The 20,416-nt window shown below is 47.6% G+C and overlaps 1 protein-coding gene across 1 annotated transcript in view; it reads right to left on the bottom strand.

Moving 5' to 3' along the window:
- The window catches only part of SUGCT (succinyl-CoA:glutarate-CoA transferase), a 1,764,969-nt gene that overhangs the window by 1,504,561 nt on the left and 239,992 nt on the right, over nt 1–20,416 (bottom strand). Inside the window, exons 7-8 of the mRNA XM_075316596.1 lie at nt 16,314–16,405; nt 14,005–14,148 (exon numbers count right to left, since the gene is read on the bottom strand). Coding sequence (XP_075172711.1) covers nt 14,005–14,148; nt 16,314–16,405 — 236 coding nt within the window. The remainder of the gene's footprint in view (nt 1–14,004; nt 14,149–16,313; nt 16,406–20,416) is intronic.

The raw sequence follows: 20,416 nt of genomic DNA, 5'->3' as shown, positions 1-20,416 counted from the left end.
TACGAGATCACATATATTAACAGATGTAATACACCTCTGGGCCCTGACACAATTACTCATATATATCAGAGGACTCCACACAGCCCAATATAATCTATATTGATTATTCCACGATGATCACATCAACAGAAGTTCCGTATATTTGTCGAAAAGGCCCAGGTAGATAATATGCTTCTCCAACTTCATATATCGAGGGTATACAAGGACAGAATACAAGACGGATATGAGAGGAACTGAAAAATAAAAAATAATAAAAACACAAATAAATATAAGACCAAATTAGAGCAGAGCATCACGGACGCCAACTGAAACCCCACATGTCATCTTGAACCCGAGAAAACCCGAGAGAGACACCATCAGAAAAGAGCTCCCTATTCTAGAAAGGACACGAAACTTAAGTACTCATTCAATCCATCAGGCTGTAACGTTTTCAATGTCCATATCCACTCAGTTTCGCGTTGTGCAAGAAGTCGGCTAATATTGCCGCCTCTAACCCCAGTCACAACCTGGTCTATGCCTCGTACCTTCAATAAGTTATAATTGCAGTTATGATGTTTCTTAAAGTGCCTCGGTATAGTCTTAAGGCCCTCAATGTCCACATCATCTACGGCGGCTTGAATATCACGGACGTGTTCTCTCACGCGTACCTTAAGGGCTTGTGTGGTAAGGCCAACATAGATGAGTGGACACGGACAACTGGCATACTATACTACAGCCTTAGATAGACAATTAATTCTCTTCTTGATTGGGAAGACTTTCCCATCCGACGAGGCAAAATCGGTTGCTGTTTCGATATTGGGGCATACTATACACGACCCACAAGGTGAACAACCAAATCCAGACCTCGGGGAACGAGAGGATATGGGCAAAAATGGAAGGACAGCATTATCTCTTTTATCATAATGACTTGATGTTAGTATGTCCTTAAAGTTCCTGGCTTTGCGGGCCGCAACTGACGGTCTATCAGGCAGGTAGCTCTGCAGAATGGGATCAACGGTAAGAATAGACCAAAAGCGGGACGTAACATCCAACATTCGACCCCACTGCGAGTGATACCTGGTGATCATCCTTACAACATTAGATGTCTTTCTTACGTGATCACCAAATAATAACTCCACACGTGGTGAATTTCTGGCTCTATTGTAGGCTTTTTTAATAGATCTATTACTATACCCACGATCACGAAATCTTTGTTTAAGTTCAAGGGCTCTGGACTCAAAAGACACATCTGAGGAGCATATCCTTCGTAACCGAAGAAACTGCCCCACAGGAACTGCCCGTATCACATGGGCAGGATGGGCTGAGGTGGCATACAGGACTGAATTAACAGATGTATCTTTACGATATAGGTCAGTCTGCAACTGACCCGATGGGTCCCGCTTGACCAGCACGTCCAGGAATTCGAGGGATGTGTCACTGAATCTGTGAGTCAAACGTATATTGACCTCATTAATGTTCAAACTCTGAATAAATAAATTAAGATCATGGGCACTCCCCTGCCAGATGAAAAAGATGTCATCGATGTACCGCGTCCAAAAAGGGACGCGGTCCACCGATGACATCACATCTGACAGGAGAAGGTCCCTCTCCCACAGCCCCAGGAATAAATTAGCATATGAGGGCGCAAAGGCCGCCCCCATTGCCACGCCCTGGAGCTGTAGGTACAGGGACCCCCCGAAAAAGAAAAAATTATGAGTTAATGCAAAATTCACAAGATCCATGACAAAACCCCTCTCCGTCCCGGACATGCTGGTCATTGACAGGAAATATGCAATGGCCCGTAGTCCGTCGTGATGTCGAATGCTAGTGTATAGCGATTCGACATCACAAGAGACCAACAGGGAACCCTCCCCCACATGTAGAGAGTCTATCTTTTGCAAAAAGTTGCTCGTATCTCTCGTATAAGACGGGAGCGATTCCACTAGGGGCTTGAGTAATGAGTCAATATAAATGCACACCCGCTCAAGAAAATTACCCACCCCGGACACAATGGGTCTCCCCGGGGGTGTAATTATGTCTTTGTGCACTTTGGGCAGCAGATATAGTGTCAGTACCTTTGGTTCAAATACAACTAATGAATCAGATAGTCTCTTCTCAATGGTCCCACTCTCCACAGCACTATTCAACAGACATTGCAGTTCTTTCTTGTATTTGCTGAGGGGGTTAAAAGTGAGACGCTGGTAGCACTCACCCATCCTGAGTTGCCTATATGCTTCCCTTTCATATAACGCACAGGGCCAAACCACGATATTCCCACCCTTGTCGGCTGGTTTTATTACTATGTCATCCAATCGCCTGATCCTGTCAATGCAGCTCCTCTCCTCCCTCGTAAGATTATCTTTATAGATTTTAGTAGGAAGTTTAGAGAATTCATTGGAGACTAGCCGCACAAACAGGTCAATATTGGGACAAGCCGACAAGGGGGGGAATTTTTTTGAACGAATCCGCAGCCGCGAAGGGATCTTACCTAAGGCACCGGAAGAGTGTTCCTCCGATAGCTCCTGAAGGTTTTCTCGGGTTTAAGATGACATGTGGGGTTTCAGTTGGCGTCCGTGATGCTCTGCTCTAATTTGGTCTTATATTTATTTGTGTTTTTATTATTTTTTATTTTTCAGTTCCTCTCATATCCGTCTTGTATTCTGTCCTTGTATACCCTCGATATATGAAGTTGGAGAAGCATATTATCTACCTGGGCCTTTTCGACAAATATACGGAACTTCTGTTGATGTGATCATCGTGGAATAATCAATATAGATTATATTGGGCTGTGTGGAGTCCTCTGATATATATGAGTAATTGTGTCAGGGCCCAGAGGTGTATTACATCTGTTAATATATGTGATCTCGTACTTCCACCTTATACCCGTGAGGCCGGTGCGTGCATGCGTCTGCCCGTGGGCCCGTTGCTGCCATGTGCGCATCTGCTTTTTCCACCGCCCTGGTGACTGAGTCTCCATGGCTGTGGTTTGGCGCGCCCGTGGCGGCGTGGGTCCAACTGGTCATACGCGTGTGCGCTGCTTTGGACATTGCGCTTTTGTTAGATATGCCAGGGCGATGCTATATTCCTTGCCACTCATTCTGAATTTTAATGTTGCAGTACACCTATATATGTGTGTCGGTATTATAATCCACGCCGCGTAAATATATATTAACGGCCATTGGTGTTTGTACGATTTTGAGTACTTACCATATTACTTATTTCACGTCGCTTTGGTGGGGTATGTGCACACACGTGGGACTGGGAGTATGTCCCCAGGGTCACGTAGTGTGTGTGCACCCTCATTACGGCGATGTTGTGTGATGTTTTTTGCTGGGTATTCAAATCGTTATGGATGCACTTTAATCCGTTATGTATAATGATATACCAGCATCTATTAGTGACGATCTCGCTATGTAGCATTTACCTGCTAATCTGTGTCACTGTTGGGGTGCGCAGGTGCATGTGGACATTGAGGGTACACTTGTATTAGCTATAGGATGCGCGCGCCCCCATGTCAGTGACACGGAGAGTCACGATACGTCACTTCCGGTTCGGCATACATCACTTCCGGTTTTGTATACATAACTTCCGGTTCGGCATACATCACTTCCGGTTTTGTATACATCACTTCCGGTTCGGCATACATCACTTCCGGTTTTGTATACATCACTTCCGGTTCGGCATACATCACTTCCGGTTTTGCATACATCACTTCCGGTTTGGCGTTATTAGGTCCTTGGGTGTATTCTGTGGCTTTCTCATGCGTGTTTGCACGTGGGGGTCCTGGCCACACCCCCACTTGCAGCACGCCCTATGTATCCACCTATTGAGGTGATGGGCATGGTATTGTACATAACGTCACTGCACACACCCTATGATCTGATTGGTTGGGGTCAAGACGGATAGTGATTGGATATTTGTCCTTTATAAGGTCACCTCTTTTAATCAGAGACCACCCCCGGAAGAAGGAGTCATACCGAAACCTATGTTTCGGGGAATTGGGCTCTCATCCACCATTTAGGTATGTTGGTTGCAAGGTATTATAGTGCGTTGTTACAAGAACCTTTCTGACACTATGTTATTGATGTATCAGTAACGGTCACCTAATAAGCAGCAGCACGCTTTAGTTTGTATGTAGCATTGGCTTTTTAGCCCTTTATGTGCTGTGTGCTAAACTCTAACATGTGCTACCATATACCTACTGTGGGGTGAGGGCGCCATCTATTGGTACTCACCATTTTTTGTCTCTGCTAATTTTAATCCAATATTGTTTGTCTGCTTTTTAGCTATTTTCTATCAATAAAATATACATTTTCTATCATTAAGTCGTTGTACAGAATGTTTTCTTCCTTTTGTCCCTCTCTCTTTTGTAGCTATCATGACAGTGACAGGAGTTATCAGCTGACCCTCAGAGCCCCATGATTGCGCCACTGAGCCACCGATGACGGCAGGGAATTGTGCAACCCCAGGCGGCGCATGTTATATTGCGCTGTCAGTGTTTGACAGCCCAATCTAACTAGTTAACAGGCGTAGGTGGATCTCTGATTTCTACATTCAAGGTCATAAAGGGGTTAATATTAGACAAGACTTACATGATTATTTTCAGTTCACCGTCTGCTATATGAAGGATCAGTTAGCTGGAAGCAATCTACTCCTAGTAGTGGACAACACCTTTAAATGACCATAAAATACATTTAACATAAAAACCTCATGTGAACAACAGGTCATTTCTCCTAACACTTTCCCTTTAACACCATAGGTTAAAGTTATTATTATGACAATTGTAATATTTTTGGTATTTTTTTGTAGGTAAATGGAAAAACCATAAAAATAATGTTTAGGTAAAGGAAATTTCAGCAATGTTTGGTTCAATTAGAAAAAAAATCAATGTGCTCTGACATTACCTTTTCTTGTACTATATAAAATCACCAGTAAAAAACGCTACAGTCAGCCTTTTACTTATATCCATTACGAAGGTAACCACAGCATGAATGGGAGCTAGGAGGTTCCTGCCATATTCACCATAGAATGGGTAGGAAGCAAATGGCGTTCACAATAAACGTGCATCAATATTTGCATTGTGTTTCTTTCTGATGTTGTGATGCACTTAGAGACCTTTTGCTCAATATGTGTCCATCTCCATTTATTTTCTCTGATCCTTATTGGATAAAGAGGGACATATGCCACAAACATGTCTCAGCTATCCAGAGTCATGTGTGAATATGTCTTTATCTTTGTAAGCTTGTTTATATTGCTGTTAGTACTATGTAATGCAGCACATGCTGGAATAGTTTAATCATATATTAAATTACAGGATGTGTTTTATTAGACCCAGATAGCAATGGCAGTTAGGACTGGAAACAAGTCAGTGTTTTTGTTTCCGAGCATCTTTTCCAATTCTTCTATTCCCAATTGGACAAGCAATATTCTGTTTAATCTCCAGGTTTAGTTAAAGGGAGCCTGTCATTAGATATACTATCACTAATCTGATATCATGGCATTCTACGACTATGTTCACATGTCCAGTAATCCTGTTAGAACAGATATAGTTTTGTAGACATAACTTTTTTGTCCTTTTAGTGGCTCCTTTGTGTGTGGTTGCCGTGTGTACAATTTGTTGTAGTTGTTACCCCTGTTTTGTCTATATTTGTCAATGGAGTATTTACTTCTGTTCTTGCCTCTTCCCCCTAGGTGGTGGGTTGTGGAGGGGGGTCTTGTCATCAGGGACAAGGACAAGAGATAAGGCCTAGGTTGTAGGCCCGGACCTCCCTACCTTTAAGGGTACTTTCAGGTGTTAGGGAGAGCTCAGGGGCCCCAGCCTTAGGACCTGCATAGGCTTCCCTGTGTTTTCACTTGTTGTGACAGGAGAGTTGGACGAGTGGTATCCATGTGGTAGTCTGTCAGTGTGTACTGCGAGTGATATGTAAATGGGCGCTTTTGTCCTCACTTGTCATCAGTGTGCTGTCCGTGTGCAATCTGTTTTTTTCTCAGCAACTATTATTCATTTACAGCACCATTTACAGTGTTCTGTGCTACATGATAGTAATGTGTCCATAAAAACAGACATCACTAGGATGGTCTGTTTGGCGTCCGTTTTTTGCTCGTGTGATGCCCTGGGCAAGCCAGGGGTCACAGGTCATCACACCACCACACCCTACACCCCAGTTAGGAACACCAAAGCTACCAAAATCCTTGTTGCCTTCCTCCAGGGGCTGATGTTCACACCAGGGGGTGGGCCAGGCGGTTGGCTCCGCCCACCGAGGAGTACACAGCCCTGGAGGCAGGAGGAACCAGGCAGTTAGCTCAGGGAGAGCTTGAGTGTGGAGCAAAGATAGAGTTCAGTTAGGGAAGTGAAGGAGTAAAGAGTAGAGTCAAGTGAGTGAAGTGAAGTGGAAGAAAGTGGTAGCAAAGCTGAAGAGAAGAGCTGAAGTGACAGTAGTAAAGCCTGAAGTTGGTCCGGCTGTGTGCCAGGACAGTGTTAGCAAGGTCAGCAGACGGCGGTGATAGTCCGCAGTGGTGACTGCTCGGAGGTTGCTGGAAGGACCGCGGACGGGTAGTGGCCCGGCGGTCTGGAGCAGTATACGAAGAACAGTCAGCACCAGGGCAGGGGCCTCTCGGACCCCGGCAAGGCTAGGAGTCGCCGTGAATTTGCCAAATCCGTCAGTGAAGGGGACGTCTGTCTCCAAACAACCAAGTCCCGATTGAAGGCAACAGTCCAACCATTGAGGAGAGACACCGCCACCGCCAGAGCACCAGTTTCTCAGGGCCAGCGCCTGCGGGCAAAGTAGGGCTCCTCCGGCCCATATCCAAGCCGGGGAGCGGGTTACCGGTGGGAACCCATCGCTACCAACACAGAAACATTAGGTGCAGGAAAAGGGACATCACCGTCACCTACTGGGGAAAGCAAGTGCAGCCGTCCGTGGGAACCGTCTTTCCAGCCGTGTGTTTTACCGAAAACTGTGTCAACGTCTCAGGCTGAGTGAGTACCACAGTGCCGCAAGGCACAGCGCTGCCCCCGCGTCCCTGCACCCCACCAAGCCCTGCATCACCCACCTCATCACTGGGCCCCGGGATCACCAACCCCTACCCACGGAGGGGCAACACAACAACTGGCTGCTCCATACCATCCTTCCCAGGATCCCCATACAGAGTAGCGGTGGTGTCAACAAATCACCACAGCCGTGGGTGGCGTCACGGACAATAAACAATCCCCACACCCAAAACCCCCCTTTCACTCACGGGCGAGGAGTGCCGCTAGAGTCCCCGGGATCCGGCCCATCGCTCGAGCCACCGAGCAGCAGCAGGCCGCAGCAGCCGCGGCAGCCGGACCCGAGCAGCAGTGGGAGAGCGCGGCGTCCCTTCCTCCGCCCGCGACACTCGCACCCATTGACTTGTATCGGGGAGACTCACACGATTTCGGCATCCAATCGCAGCATACTGCGACTTTTCACTCATCCAGAATCTGGATGAGAAAAAAGCTGACCATCTGCTCTCCCTCACTGAATAACATTGGTCCGAGTACAACGCCAGATTTTCTCACATTGTACTCGCGTGAGTCATATGTGTGAGCATACCCTAAAAAAAATTATTTTAACTGTATACGTTTTTAGTATTAAAGTCTATAGAAAACAGATACGGTAAATAGCCATCCATTTTCCTCCATTTTAAACTGATTCAATAAGCAAGAAACAGATCCTTTTCAAATTTAAGAAAAATTGAGATCTATTTAATGGATCCATTTTCCATTGACTTGAATGTTAAAAAAGGATGTAGTTGAAATTGTGTTTTTTTTTAGTAGAATAACATGTGTCTGCACAACTTTTATTGCCACAGATGTCTGCCAGATCCATTCTAATGGATGATTACTGGGCACGTGCACATAGCCGGAAGATGTGTTAGTCGACTCCTCTTAAAGTGCTGGTGTACCGCCCCAGCGTCAGCAGCCAAGACTGTTCGGATCCGGATCCATGGTGGCTCGAGAAGTTTCCGGACCCAGGAGGGGTCGTGCGGTCACTCGAAATAAAAGGGGGGTATTTATAGGAGGTTTTGTGTTTAGAGTTCGTGACGCCATCCACGGTATGTGGTAAGGTGGGATACCACCGCTGCTGTTGGGAGCACCCGGTGGCGATGGGATAGCAGCCAGGTGTTTAACCCCTCCGTGGGTAGGGGGATAATGTAAGAGGGGGAGGCCATTGGGAGGAAAGGGGTCACTGCGTACTCACTCAGTCCAATAACGCTGACACCAACAACTTGTAAACCGAAATTCTGATCACCGCTGCAGCAGGGAGGGAGCACGTCTGGATCCCATGCCAGATGGTGTTGCTTGTTAGCCTGTGACTTTTTCCTTGGCACCTTCTTTGCTATTTAGTCCCTATAGTATAGAACTAGTTGGGTCCCGCTCACGAGTATGGCTAACGGAGTGAGCTTGCTCTCAGGTTCACGCTCGGGATTTGCTGGACTGTGTATTGGGAAAGTCCTATCCCCCTCGTTGCGCTAGTACCCTGATTTTGGAGCGGGTGGAGAACTAATCTTGAAGACTTCGCCCTCGTCGGGTAAATTACCAGGACGCTTGAAGCTACTTCCCGGCCTAGGGTCTGTGACGCCCTGGACTAGTCAGGTCGTCCCAGGTAGTCACACACAACACCACAACCCCTCCCGATTAGGTGACATCAGTCAAACTAAAAACCTTGTCACCACCCTCCAGGTTTGATGTCCACACCAGAGGGGGCGGAGCCAGGTGGTTGGCTCCTCCCACCAAGGAGTTCACAGGCCTGGAGGCGGGAACACACAGACACAAGTTCAAGTTGGAGTGCAGAGTAGTCTAGAGGAGGTGGAGAGCAGTCAAGTTCACGGGCAGTCCTGTGTCCAGGCCTGCCAAGAGACTACCAGGTGGCTGGGTCGAAGCCCAGTCACCATTGGCAAGGAGGCAGACAGTGGTGGCCGCCTGCAGGAGCTGGGATTACAGCCGGTGGAACCGTAGGGACTGGGGTCGGGCGGTGGCCCGCCGGTACCGAACTGGGGAACAGATTGGAAACTGGAGCACCAGGAGGGGTACTCAGACCCAGTACAAAGCCTTGAACCGACAGGGTCGAGTCAAATCAACTGATTGCGGACTGGAATTTAGGACCTATCCCACACAAGTCCCGTTAGCAGACAACAGCCTAACCATACAGGGTAAAGCCACCACCAAGCCATAGAGACCCAAAGGGCCACCGTCTGTGGGCAAACGGGCTCCTACGGCGTATACAAGTCGGGGAGCGGACTACCGGTGTCTAGGCATAGGAGTCAACATTTACACACAAAGGTGCAGGAGAATGGCGGAAACCACCAATCTATTCTGGGAGAAGCTGCAGCCGGCTGCGGGCCCCGTTCATCACTCCGTTTGGTTTACCAGAGACTCCAGTGTGTTGTGTCAGAGTGAGTACACCAGTGCCATCAGGCACCGCACCGCAACACTTCACCCTGCACCCCGGCCCTCACCATCCGGGCCCTGGGACCAACATGCCCTACCCACGGAGGGGTCAACACCTAGCTGCGCCATTACACCGCTCCCGGGAGCCCTCATACTTTCGCCACAGCGGTGGTGTCTACAATCACCACAACCCGTGGGTGGCGTCACGAACTTACATCCCAAACCAAACCACCGCGGCCCCGGCCGTGGAACTCCTCACCCAAGTCCCCGCGTGTAGCACCAACTCCCTTGCAGAGCGACGTGACGCCCGGGTCCGTGAGAGGCTCGAGCCACCATCCGCAGTACAAGCACGGATCCGAGCGGCTCGGCGGTCGCAGCTGAGCCCGCGGGGTGGTACAGGTCCACTTACCCCTTCATGCCCTGGCCCCTGCCCGGAGATGGCTGAAGGCCACCGGCTGCACTCCTCGGCAGTTCCGACATGATCCCCTGCGACTGGGGTTCCAGCTCCTACCAGGTCCAAACCAACATCTGCCACCTAGTTACAACAAGGAGCCCAGCTCATAACCTCCTCCGACTGACTCGTGACCTCTCTCCTTGAGAGTCACCACTCAACTGAACTCCTCCTGACCCTCCCTTACCAACCCCCCAAGCCCTATTCCCTTCAGGCTACCCATTGGTGTGTCTGGTGGGTGTGGTGCAGAGTGTTTCTAGGGTTTTAATTAGCTCATTCTTAGCAACATCAAAGGCCAGGGACCCGTAACCAAAGAGGAGGTGGATATCATGCAAAAGGGCAGATTGCACAATATAATGCAGCAAAGAAAAAGTACTGACTGTGGCTTCATCTGTACATTGCGCATGCACAGAGTCCCGCTAGAGATGTCTTGTAACGTCAAGACTAGAGATGAGTGGACCTGTGGAAGTTTAGTACCTAGGGTGCAGCCAGACTTTTGATAAAGTTTAATTTGGGACCTACACTTGACCTGAAACCCAATGGAAATCACTAATTGGGCAGTTCAAGTCTCCGCTCACATGCAGCCAGCCATAAACCGATCACTTCCGTATGATGGGGTGTTTTAATTTTTTTTTGTTTCGTGCACTCTACATTCGATCATGCTGTTGTTACCCCCAATGCGAGACGATCAAACACTACAAGAAGCTTACACTGAGATGAGCACCGAGCGTACTTGAGCACAGCAATGCTCGCATTGTTAGGATGAACTTTTAACCAGAGGTCACTTGTTGCCTGCTGCCTGGCCTAGTTGGTGTGGATCGAGTGCATGTTTGAAAAATGAGATCAGACACACAGTCGGATATTCATCTTTCCTCGATCGAGGTCAGACCAAGACTGCTTTATTTCAACTGAAACATGCCCTGATATAACCTTTGAAATGGGCATGTCTGGATGTGTTCATTGGTCAGTGGGCTGAACAATATGTTAGTCCATCAGCTGATTGGTGGGTGTCATCGTAGGCGGGTCTATGACGTCATTGGATCGATCCGTGGTGATGCTGATGGGAGGGACGTCATCTGATGGATCCATGCTGATGGGAGGGTCTATGATGTCATCGGTGGCCATCTTTAGCTCTGTGTCATATGTATGATCTGAAATCTGAATTATGTAAGGCAAATCGACATATTTCCCACAATCCCTTGTGAAGAGGTTAATTAAGTATTTGATGGAAAGGCTCTCCTCAACAGCATGAATTGTTTGCATACAGAAAACACCCGAACTCTGAACCTGAACTGTTTTTTGGGAAAAGTCTGTGTTCCGTACGAACACCGAACCTCGGGTTCACTCATCTCTAGTCAAGACAGCAGGAATCTGGACTACGTTCTTCACTCTTTACAGGTACTAGATATTAATTTACAACTATATTTTTGTACTTTAGGTTTAAAGGTCCATATTAGAAAATATTTTGTTTTAGAAAGCCATTACTATTATCTCTAACACTATGGTGGTGGTGGAGGAACATATTTAAACACAGGCTCCTTATAATCCAAGATAAAGAAAGTAAGGTTAAAATCTTTGTCTACAGCACACAAGAAAAAACAAACTGTAAAGACTAATTTAAAACTACTCAACTGGTTGCAATCCTTATAATTTACAGTGGAAAGAGACAATAATATCATCATTGGCCAGAAATTGATGGAATCAGCAGCTTGAAGACCCTGGAAAAATGGATGATCAAGACATCAGATAACTGTTCTCCTATATGGCACCTGTGTGCTTGATGATGTTATAACTGATAGTGTATTGATATTGCCTGCAGTGACCCTTTTAAGGGCTCAACATGCTTAGTGACATTACAAGTAGAGAAATGTTGGTTTATATGTCACAAGAAGTGTTGATCATACTAACTGGTTGCTGTTACCTGCTCCATCCAAGCAGCTATGGAATATTCCGCACAGGGATAGTTTAGAATCACAGAATGGTAGAGTTGGAAGGAACCTCAAGGGCCATCCAGTCCAACACCCTGCGAATGCAGGTTTTCTTAAATCAACCCAGTTATATATTTATCCAGTTTTTGCTTGAAGATTTCCATTGATGGAGAGCTCACCACCTCCTGCGGTCACCTGTTTCAATCTCTGACTGCCCTCACTGTCAGAAAGGTTTTCCTAATGTCTAATCTGAATCTCCATCCTTTTAATTTCATCCCATTGCTTCTTGTACTTCCTTGTGCCAATGAGGATAGGGTGGTTTCCTCTGCACTATGACAACCTTTGTAGACCGCTATAAAGTCTCCTCTCAGCCTTCTCTTTTGAAAACTACAGATTCCTAGATATTTTAGCCAACCTTTATATGAAATGATTTGCAGACCCTCTACTATCTTGGTTGCTCTTCTTTTGCCTTCTCCAATATATTGATGTCTGTCTTGAATTGGGGTGCCCAGATCTGTACGCAATATTTCAGGTGGAGTCTGACCAGGGCAGAGTATAGGGGAATAATTACTTCTCTTGATCTAGATTCAATGATTATTACGCTAAGTGTATGCCACAACAAATGTCATTGCTCAGGGATAAGAATGAAAACAAGGAGCGCATGTGTAGGGTCGCAATGTAAGCAGTGAGAACAAATAGTTAAAATTTGCTCACCTGATAAGGTTGTGCAGTCCTCGCACAACCCCGGTAAAAGAGGTGAGTGTTATTATACTTGCGCTGTTGGAGACTGAATCCAGGAGATCCTTCCATGAGATAAGCCACTTGTGCTGCCCTGTCAGGCAGGGTCGAGGTCTCCTCCAGCCGGGGAGTTTCTCCAAAGGAGCCTTCCAAGAGGAAAGCCTCCTGTGTGGCCGATCCGGAGGAGTCACTGGGTATCAGTGTTTCTGATTGCGAGTAAAGCCTCCGTCCAAGCAGCTCCTGCCGTGAGTCCCCAAAGGGGAAGAAAATTGCCAGAAAAAAATGAAGCACGGTCTAATGGAGTGCTATGGAGGCTACAGGGATTTAAAAGTTCAATGTTTTTTATTAATTCACATAAACCACAACGCGTTTCAATATAGTCCATCTGACGAAGATATTGGACTATATCGAAACGTGTTGTGGTTTATGTGAATTAATAAAAACCATTGAACTTTTACATCCCTGTAGCCTCCATAGCGCTCCATTAGACCGTGCTTCATTTTTTCTTTCATTGCTCAGGGATGACATCCCTATGAGAGAAGGTTTGTAGGGCACATATTCTGGGGTGCCATTGTAAAGCACAAATGTATGTGGTGACATTAAAAACATTTAATATGCTGTGGACTTAAACTCTTCTTCACAGGTATTATTTATTTTTCTAAAGTATGGACGAGCTTTGCATAAATCTTTCCACTTTACGACTATGGTAACACTGATTTTCCATTCAAATATGTAGGTGGATTGCTATCATGTGTGAACATTCCTCATTGAGGGTTGCCAATTTTCCCAAAATCCCAGGACAGTCTGTAAAAATTGGGCACTTTCTGCCTTGTGTAAAATAAAAATTAAGGTTTCCATGATTTTTTTTTACGCTAAAAGACTTGTATATATATTTTTTTTCACTGAAATTACCATAATTTCACAGCTTACAGTGAATGAAGTACTGTATATCGCATCATCTCATAATTATGTATCACCAATCTTCATGACTTATTAAGGTTTTCCAGTGTGTCAATAAAAATATTGTCTATCCGTGATTTTTTTTTACTAAGTTGTCTAGATAAAAAGAAAAATTAAAGATGGCAACCCTATCTTCAACCTAATGGAAATTGTCTTATTACCAAAAACATGTATGTTGGGCCTGGACGCACCAAGTGTAGGTGCAAACATATGCATGTGCAAAAATATTCAAAATTACAAAATATTGAAACATCCAAAATTGTTATATATTGAATAATAGTAATGACCATTGCATTCAATGTAGGCAAAAGACTGATTTTATGAGGGAATTTTCAAAACTGGAGAGTGGGTGTATACTTACATATGACAGAGAAAATACAAAGAACAATAGCTGCTTTGATGCAAATGTCTCCACTTTTGTAAAGGACCCATTATATGGAATTATATTTTTATTAGTTCCTTTACTTTGGTGCCTAATATCTAACAGCTAAATGCAACTGTAATAATTACTGTAATAAAATAAAAGTTTTAATTACCTGTGAGGAAAGTAGGTTGCAGTCAATGTGCATTCCTTTCCCAGTTTTCATTTTTTGCAGTAAACCAGCCATTATGGCACCATGAGCATACAGCCCTGTTGCGAGGTCAGTCATAGCTACACCAGGGCGTACAGGATCTCCATCCTAAAAATCAACATATTTGGATTACATTGCATAGTAATGTCGCTGATTTAAAGGAAAGATTTTCTATATTTACAGTGCCTTGTGAAAGTATTCGGCCCCTTTGAATGTTTCAATCATTTCCCACATTTCAGGCTTCAAACATAAAGATTAAAAAATTAAATTTTATGGTGAAGAATCAACAAGTGGGACACAAATGTGAAGTTGAACGAAATTTATTGTTTATTTTAAACTTTTATAAAAAAAAGAATAAAATGAAAATTGGGGCGTGCAATATTATTCATCCCCTTTAAGTTAATACTTTGTAGCGCCACCTTTTGCTGCGATTACAGCACAAGTCGCTTGGGGTATGTCTCTATCAGTTTTGCACATCGAGAGACTGAAATTCTTGCCCATTCTTGCTTTGCAAATAGCTGGAGCTGAGTGAAGTTGGATGGAGAGTGCTTGGGAACAGCAGTTTTCAGCTCTTTCCACAGATTCTCGATTGGTTTAAGGTCTGGACTTTGACTTGGCCATTCTAACACCTGGATACGTTTATTTGTGAACCATTCCATTGTATATTTTGCTTTATGTTTTGGATCATTGTCTTGTTGAAAGACAAATCTCCGTCCCAGTCTCAGGTCTTTTGCAGACTCCAAAAGGTTTTCTTCAAGAATGGTCCTGTATTTGGCGCCAACCATCCTCCCATCAATTTTAACTATCTTCCCTGTCACTGCTGAAAAATATCAGGCCCAGACCATGATGCTACCACCACCATGTTTGACAGTGGGGATGGTGTATTCAGGGTGATGAGCTGTGTTGCTTTTACGCAAAACATATCGCTTGGCATTGTGCCCAAATAGTTTGATTTTGGTTTTATCTGACCAGTGCACCTTCTTCCACATGTTTGGTGTGTCTCCCAGGTGGCTTGTGGCAAAGTTTAAACAACACTTTTTATGGATATCTTTGAGAAATGGCTTTCTTCTTGCCACTCTTCCATAAAGGTCAGATTTGTGCAGTGTACGACTGATTATTGTCCTATGGACAGACTCTCCCACCTCAGCTGTAGATCTCTACAGTTCATCCAGAGTGATCATGGGCCTCTTGGCTGCATCTCTGATCAGTCTTCTCCTTGTTTTAGATGAAGTTTTGAGAGAAGGCTGAGTCATGGTAGATTTGTAGTGGTATGATAATTCTTCCATTTCAATATGATCGCTTGCACAGTGCTTCTTGGGATGTTTAAAGTTGTGGAAATCTTTTTGTAACCAAATCCGGCTTTAAACTTCTCCACAACAGTATCACGGACCTGCCTGTTGTGTTACTTGGTCTTCATGATACTATATGCGCTTTAAACAGAACACTGAGACTATCACAGAACAGGTGCATTTATGCAGAGACTTGATTACACACAGGTGGCTTATATTTATCATCATCAGTCATTTAGGACAACATTAAGAGATCCTCAATGAACTTCTGGAGTGAGTTTGCTGCACTGAAAGTAAAGGGGCTGAATAATATTGCAGGCTCCAATTTTCAGTTCATTCTTTTTTACAAAAGTTTAAAATAAGCAATACATTTCGTTCAACTTCACAATTATGTCCCACTTGTTGTTGATTCTTCACCATAACATTAAAATTTTTATCTTTATTTTTGAAGCCTGAAATGTGGGAAAAGGTTGAAAAATTCAAGGGGGCCGAATACTTTCGCAAGGCACTGTAGTTTCTATTACATTACATCAGCTGCCCACCATATTTTTGTTCAGAGATTTGTGCCACAGCAGCATCAGTGATACAGCAAAGTCAGAATCTACTCATCAATGTCTACAGAAGAGTGTTTCAGGCATGCTGTGGGACTTCTACACAGTTAAAATCTTTATAAAGGGGATTATCGGTATGAACCCTCATTAAATCGTTAACTTTACTAAGTTTTTGGGACGTGCACAACAAAGGTCAGCAGTTTTAATGCTATAATTGCTAACAAAGTCATTGGATAAGAGTGCACTTGTAAATAATGAAATACATTGTAGACGTTTTGGTTCAAGTTTTTTTAATGAAAGAGACTGACTTGTCACAAAACAGAACCTCTTATCAGATTGCCTAAAAGTAATTGTGGCTCATTGGATTTGGAAAATAGCATATAAATATATTTTATTAAATAATAAAAACAATATAAAAAGACAGAACAGTTACCTCAGGTCCTGTGATATGCATCAATCCAGACATTGCACATGCTACAGCGTCATATCCTGCTCTTTTAAACAAAGGGCCTGTTTGGCCATAGCCTACAAGTAAAATAAATAATGTATTTGATGAAAGAGCTGGTAATGTTCAGTAATGCAATAAATCTGCAAGAATACACCTACAATCTAGAATTCTAAGGTAAACTGCTTTGTTTACTAATAAAAAATTCAAAAGTGGACTACTGGAGTTCACTCAAAACGTTAGACAGGCAGAGGGTCAGGACAGGCTGCAGACAAAAAGCAATGTCAGGATACAGCCTGATACAATAACAGGAAAGGTCATATCTTGACTTGGCGAACCTATGGCACGCGTGCCAGACAGGGCACGCAGAGCCGTTTGTGCTGGCACGCCGCTGTCGCCACACTGCGCCAGTTTGATCTGCTGGTGTGGTCGCGCCAGCAGCTCAAACTGGTGTTTAGCAGAGGAGACATTTCTCCTCGCTCTGACACGCCTCCTCTCCTGGGCTGCAGACCTGTTGCCTAGGAGACGGAGGAGCATCAGTAGGCGGCGCCGGTGTCTTGTGGCCGCGCGGGAACTGAAGTGACTGAGGACGCAGCAGTGGAGGAGTGGGGGCCAGAAGGTGAGTTTTTTTTTTATTTTTAGCCTCTGTGCGACTGTGCCAAGATGTGGGGGGGACAGAGCCTGCACGGGGGAAACATGCAGCGCACGGGGGACACATGGGGGACAGAGCCTGCACGGGGGACACATGGGGGACAGAGCCTGCACGAGGGAAACATGGAGCGCACGGGGGACACATGGGGGACAGAGCCTGCACGGGGGACACATGGGGGACAGAGCCTGCACGGGGGACACATGGGGGACAGAGCCTGCACAGGGGAAACATGGAGCGCACGGGGGACACATGGGGGACAGAGCCTGCACGGGGGACACATGGGGGACAGAGCCTGCACGGGGGACACATGGGGGACAGAGCCTGCACAGGGGAAACATGGAGCGCACGGGGGACACATGGGGGACAGAGCCTGCACAGGGGAAACATGGAGCGCAGGGGGGACACATGGGGGACAGAGCCTGCACGGGGGAAACATGGAGCGCACGGGGGACACATGGGGGACAGAGCCTGCACGGGGGACACATGGGGGACAGAGCCTGCACGGGGGAAACATGGAGCCTGCACGGGGGACACATGGGGGACAGAGCCTGCACGGGGGAAACATGGAGCGCACGGGGGACACATGGGGGACAGAGCCTGCACGGGGGAAACATGGAGCGCATGGGGGACACATGGGGGACAGAGCCTGCACAGGGGACACATGGGGGACAGAGCCTGCACGGGGGAAACATGGAGCGCACGGGGGACACATGGGGGACAGAGCCTGCACGGGGGAAACATGGAGCGCATGGGGGACACATGGGGGACAGAGCCTGCACGGGGGAAACATGGAGCGCATGGGGGACACATGGGGGACAGAGCCTGCACGGGGGACACATGGGGGACAGAGCCTGCACGGGGGAAACATGGAGCGCACGCGGGAAACATGGAGCACATGGGGGAAACATGGAGCGCACGGGGGAAACATGGGAGCATGGGGGAAACATGGAGCGCACGGGGGAAACATGGAGCGCACGGGGGACACATGGGGAGCACAGGGGACACCTGGAGCGCACGGGGGACACATGGGAGCATGGGGGAAACATGGAGCGCACGGGGGAAACATGGGAGCATGGGGGAAACATGGAGCGCACGGGGGAAACATGGAGCGCACGGGGGAAACATGGGAGCATGGGGGAAACATGGAGCGCACGGGAGAAACATGGAGCGCACGGGGCAAACATGGAGCGCACGGGGGACACATGGGGAGCACAGGGGACACATGGAGCGCACGGGGAACACATGGAGCGCACGGGGGAAACATGGAGCGCACGGGGGAAACATGGGAGCATGGGGGAAACATGAGAGCATGGGGGAAACATGGAGCGCATGGGGGAAACATGGAGCGCATGGGGGAAACATGGGAGCATGGGGGAAACATGGAGCGCACGGGGGAAACATGGAGCGCACGGGAGAAACATGGAGCGCACTGGGCAAACATGGAGCGCACGGGGGACACATGGGGAGCACAGGGGACACATGGAGCGCACGGGGGACACATGGGAGCATGGGGGAAACATGGGAGCATGGGGGAAACATGGGAGCACGGGGGAAACATGGAGCGCACGGGGGAAACATGGAGCGCACGGGGGAAACATGGAGCGCACGGGGGAAACATGGAGCGCACGGGGGAAACATGGAGCGCACGGGGGACAGAGCCAGCACGAGGCAAACATGGAGCGCACGGAGGACACATGGGGAGCACGGGGGAAACATTGGAGCATGGGGGACAGAGCCTACATGGGGGACACATGGGGAGCACGGGGGACAGAGCCAGCACGGGGGAAACATGGGAGCACGGGGGACAGAGCCAGCACGGGGAAACATGGAGCGCACGGGGACAGAGCCAGCATGGAGCGCACGGGGCAAACATGGAGCGCACGGGGGACACATGGGGAGCACAGGGGACACATGGAGCGCACGGGGGACACATGGGAGCATGGGGGAAACATGGAGCGCACGGGGGAAACATGGGAGCATGGGGGAAACATGGAGCGCACGGGGGAAACATGGAGCGCACGGGAGAAACATGGAGCGCACGGGGCAAACATGGAGCGCACGGGGGACACATGGAGCGCACGGGGGACACATGGGAGCATGGGGGAAACATGGGAGCATGGGGGAAACATGGAGCGCACGGGGGAAACATGGAGCGCACGGGGGAAACATGGAGCGCACGGGGGAAACATGGAGCGCACGGGGGAAACATGGAGCGCACGGGGGAAACATGGAGCGCACGGGGGACAGAGCCAGCACGGGGCAAACATGGAGCGCACGGAGGACACATGGGGAGCACGGGGAAACATTGGAGCATGGGGGACAGAGCCTACATGGGGGACACATGGGGAGCACGGGGGATAGAGCCAGCACGGGGGAAACATGGGAGCACGGGGGACAGAGCCAGCACGGGGAAACATGGAGCACACGGGGACAGAGCCAGCACGGGGGAAACATGGGGAGCACGGGGGACAGAGCTAGCACGGGGGGAACATGGGGAGCACGGGGGACAGAGCTAGCACAGGGGGAACATGGGGAGCACGGGGGACAGAGCTAGCACGGGGGGAACATGGGAGCATGGGGCATATACAAACAGAGCACGGGGCAAACAGAGCACGGGGAAAACATGGAGAGCACGGGGAAAACATGGCTGCAAAGATGGAGAGAAACGTGCAAAGATGGAGAGAAACATGCAAAGATGGGGGAAACATGGCTGCAAAGATGGGGGAAACATGGCTGCAAAGATGGGGGAAACATGGCTGCAAAGATGGGGGAAACATGGCTGCAAGGATGGGGGTAAACATGACTGTAAGGATGGGGGAAATCATGCCAGGATGGGGTACATTTAGCAGGAAGGGAAACATGCCAGGAAGGGGTACATTTACCAGTATGGGGGATATATTTACCAGTATGGGGGATACATTTACCAGAATGGGGGATACATTTACCAGAATGGGGGGAAACATGAAAGGATGGGGGAAAACATGCCAGGATGGGGAAAAATGCCAGGATGGGGAACATTTAGCAGGAAGGGTGACATTTATCAGGATGGGGTACATTTACCAGGATAAGGGAACATGCCTGGATGAGGTACATTTACCAGGATGGGGTCATTTAACAGCATGGGGGAACATGCCAGGATGGGATACATTTACCAGGATGGGGTACATTTACCAGGATGGGGTACATTTACCAGGATGGGGTCATTTAACAGCATGGGGGAACATGCCAGGATGGGATACATTTACCAGGATGGGGTACATTTACCAGGATGGGGTACATTTACCAGGATGGGGTACATTTACCAGGATGGGGCCATGATGTGGACAAATATACCAGAATGTAGGAAATATATATCAGGATGGGGGACATGTTTACCAGGAAGTGGCCAGGAAGGGGACATAACTACACAATGAAAGGGGAGAATAGCAACTCGTACGTC

This window comes from Anomaloglossus baeobatrachus, chromosome 6, assembly GCF_048569485.1.
Source record: "Anomaloglossus baeobatrachus isolate aAnoBae1 chromosome 6, aAnoBae1.hap1, whole genome shotgun sequence".
Lineage (NCBI taxonomy): Eukaryota > Metazoa > Chordata > Amphibia > Anura > Aromobatidae > Anomaloglossus > Anomaloglossus baeobatrachus.
Note: the sequence above shows the minus strand (reverse complement) of the source record. Positions and strands in the feature narration are given on the sequence as shown.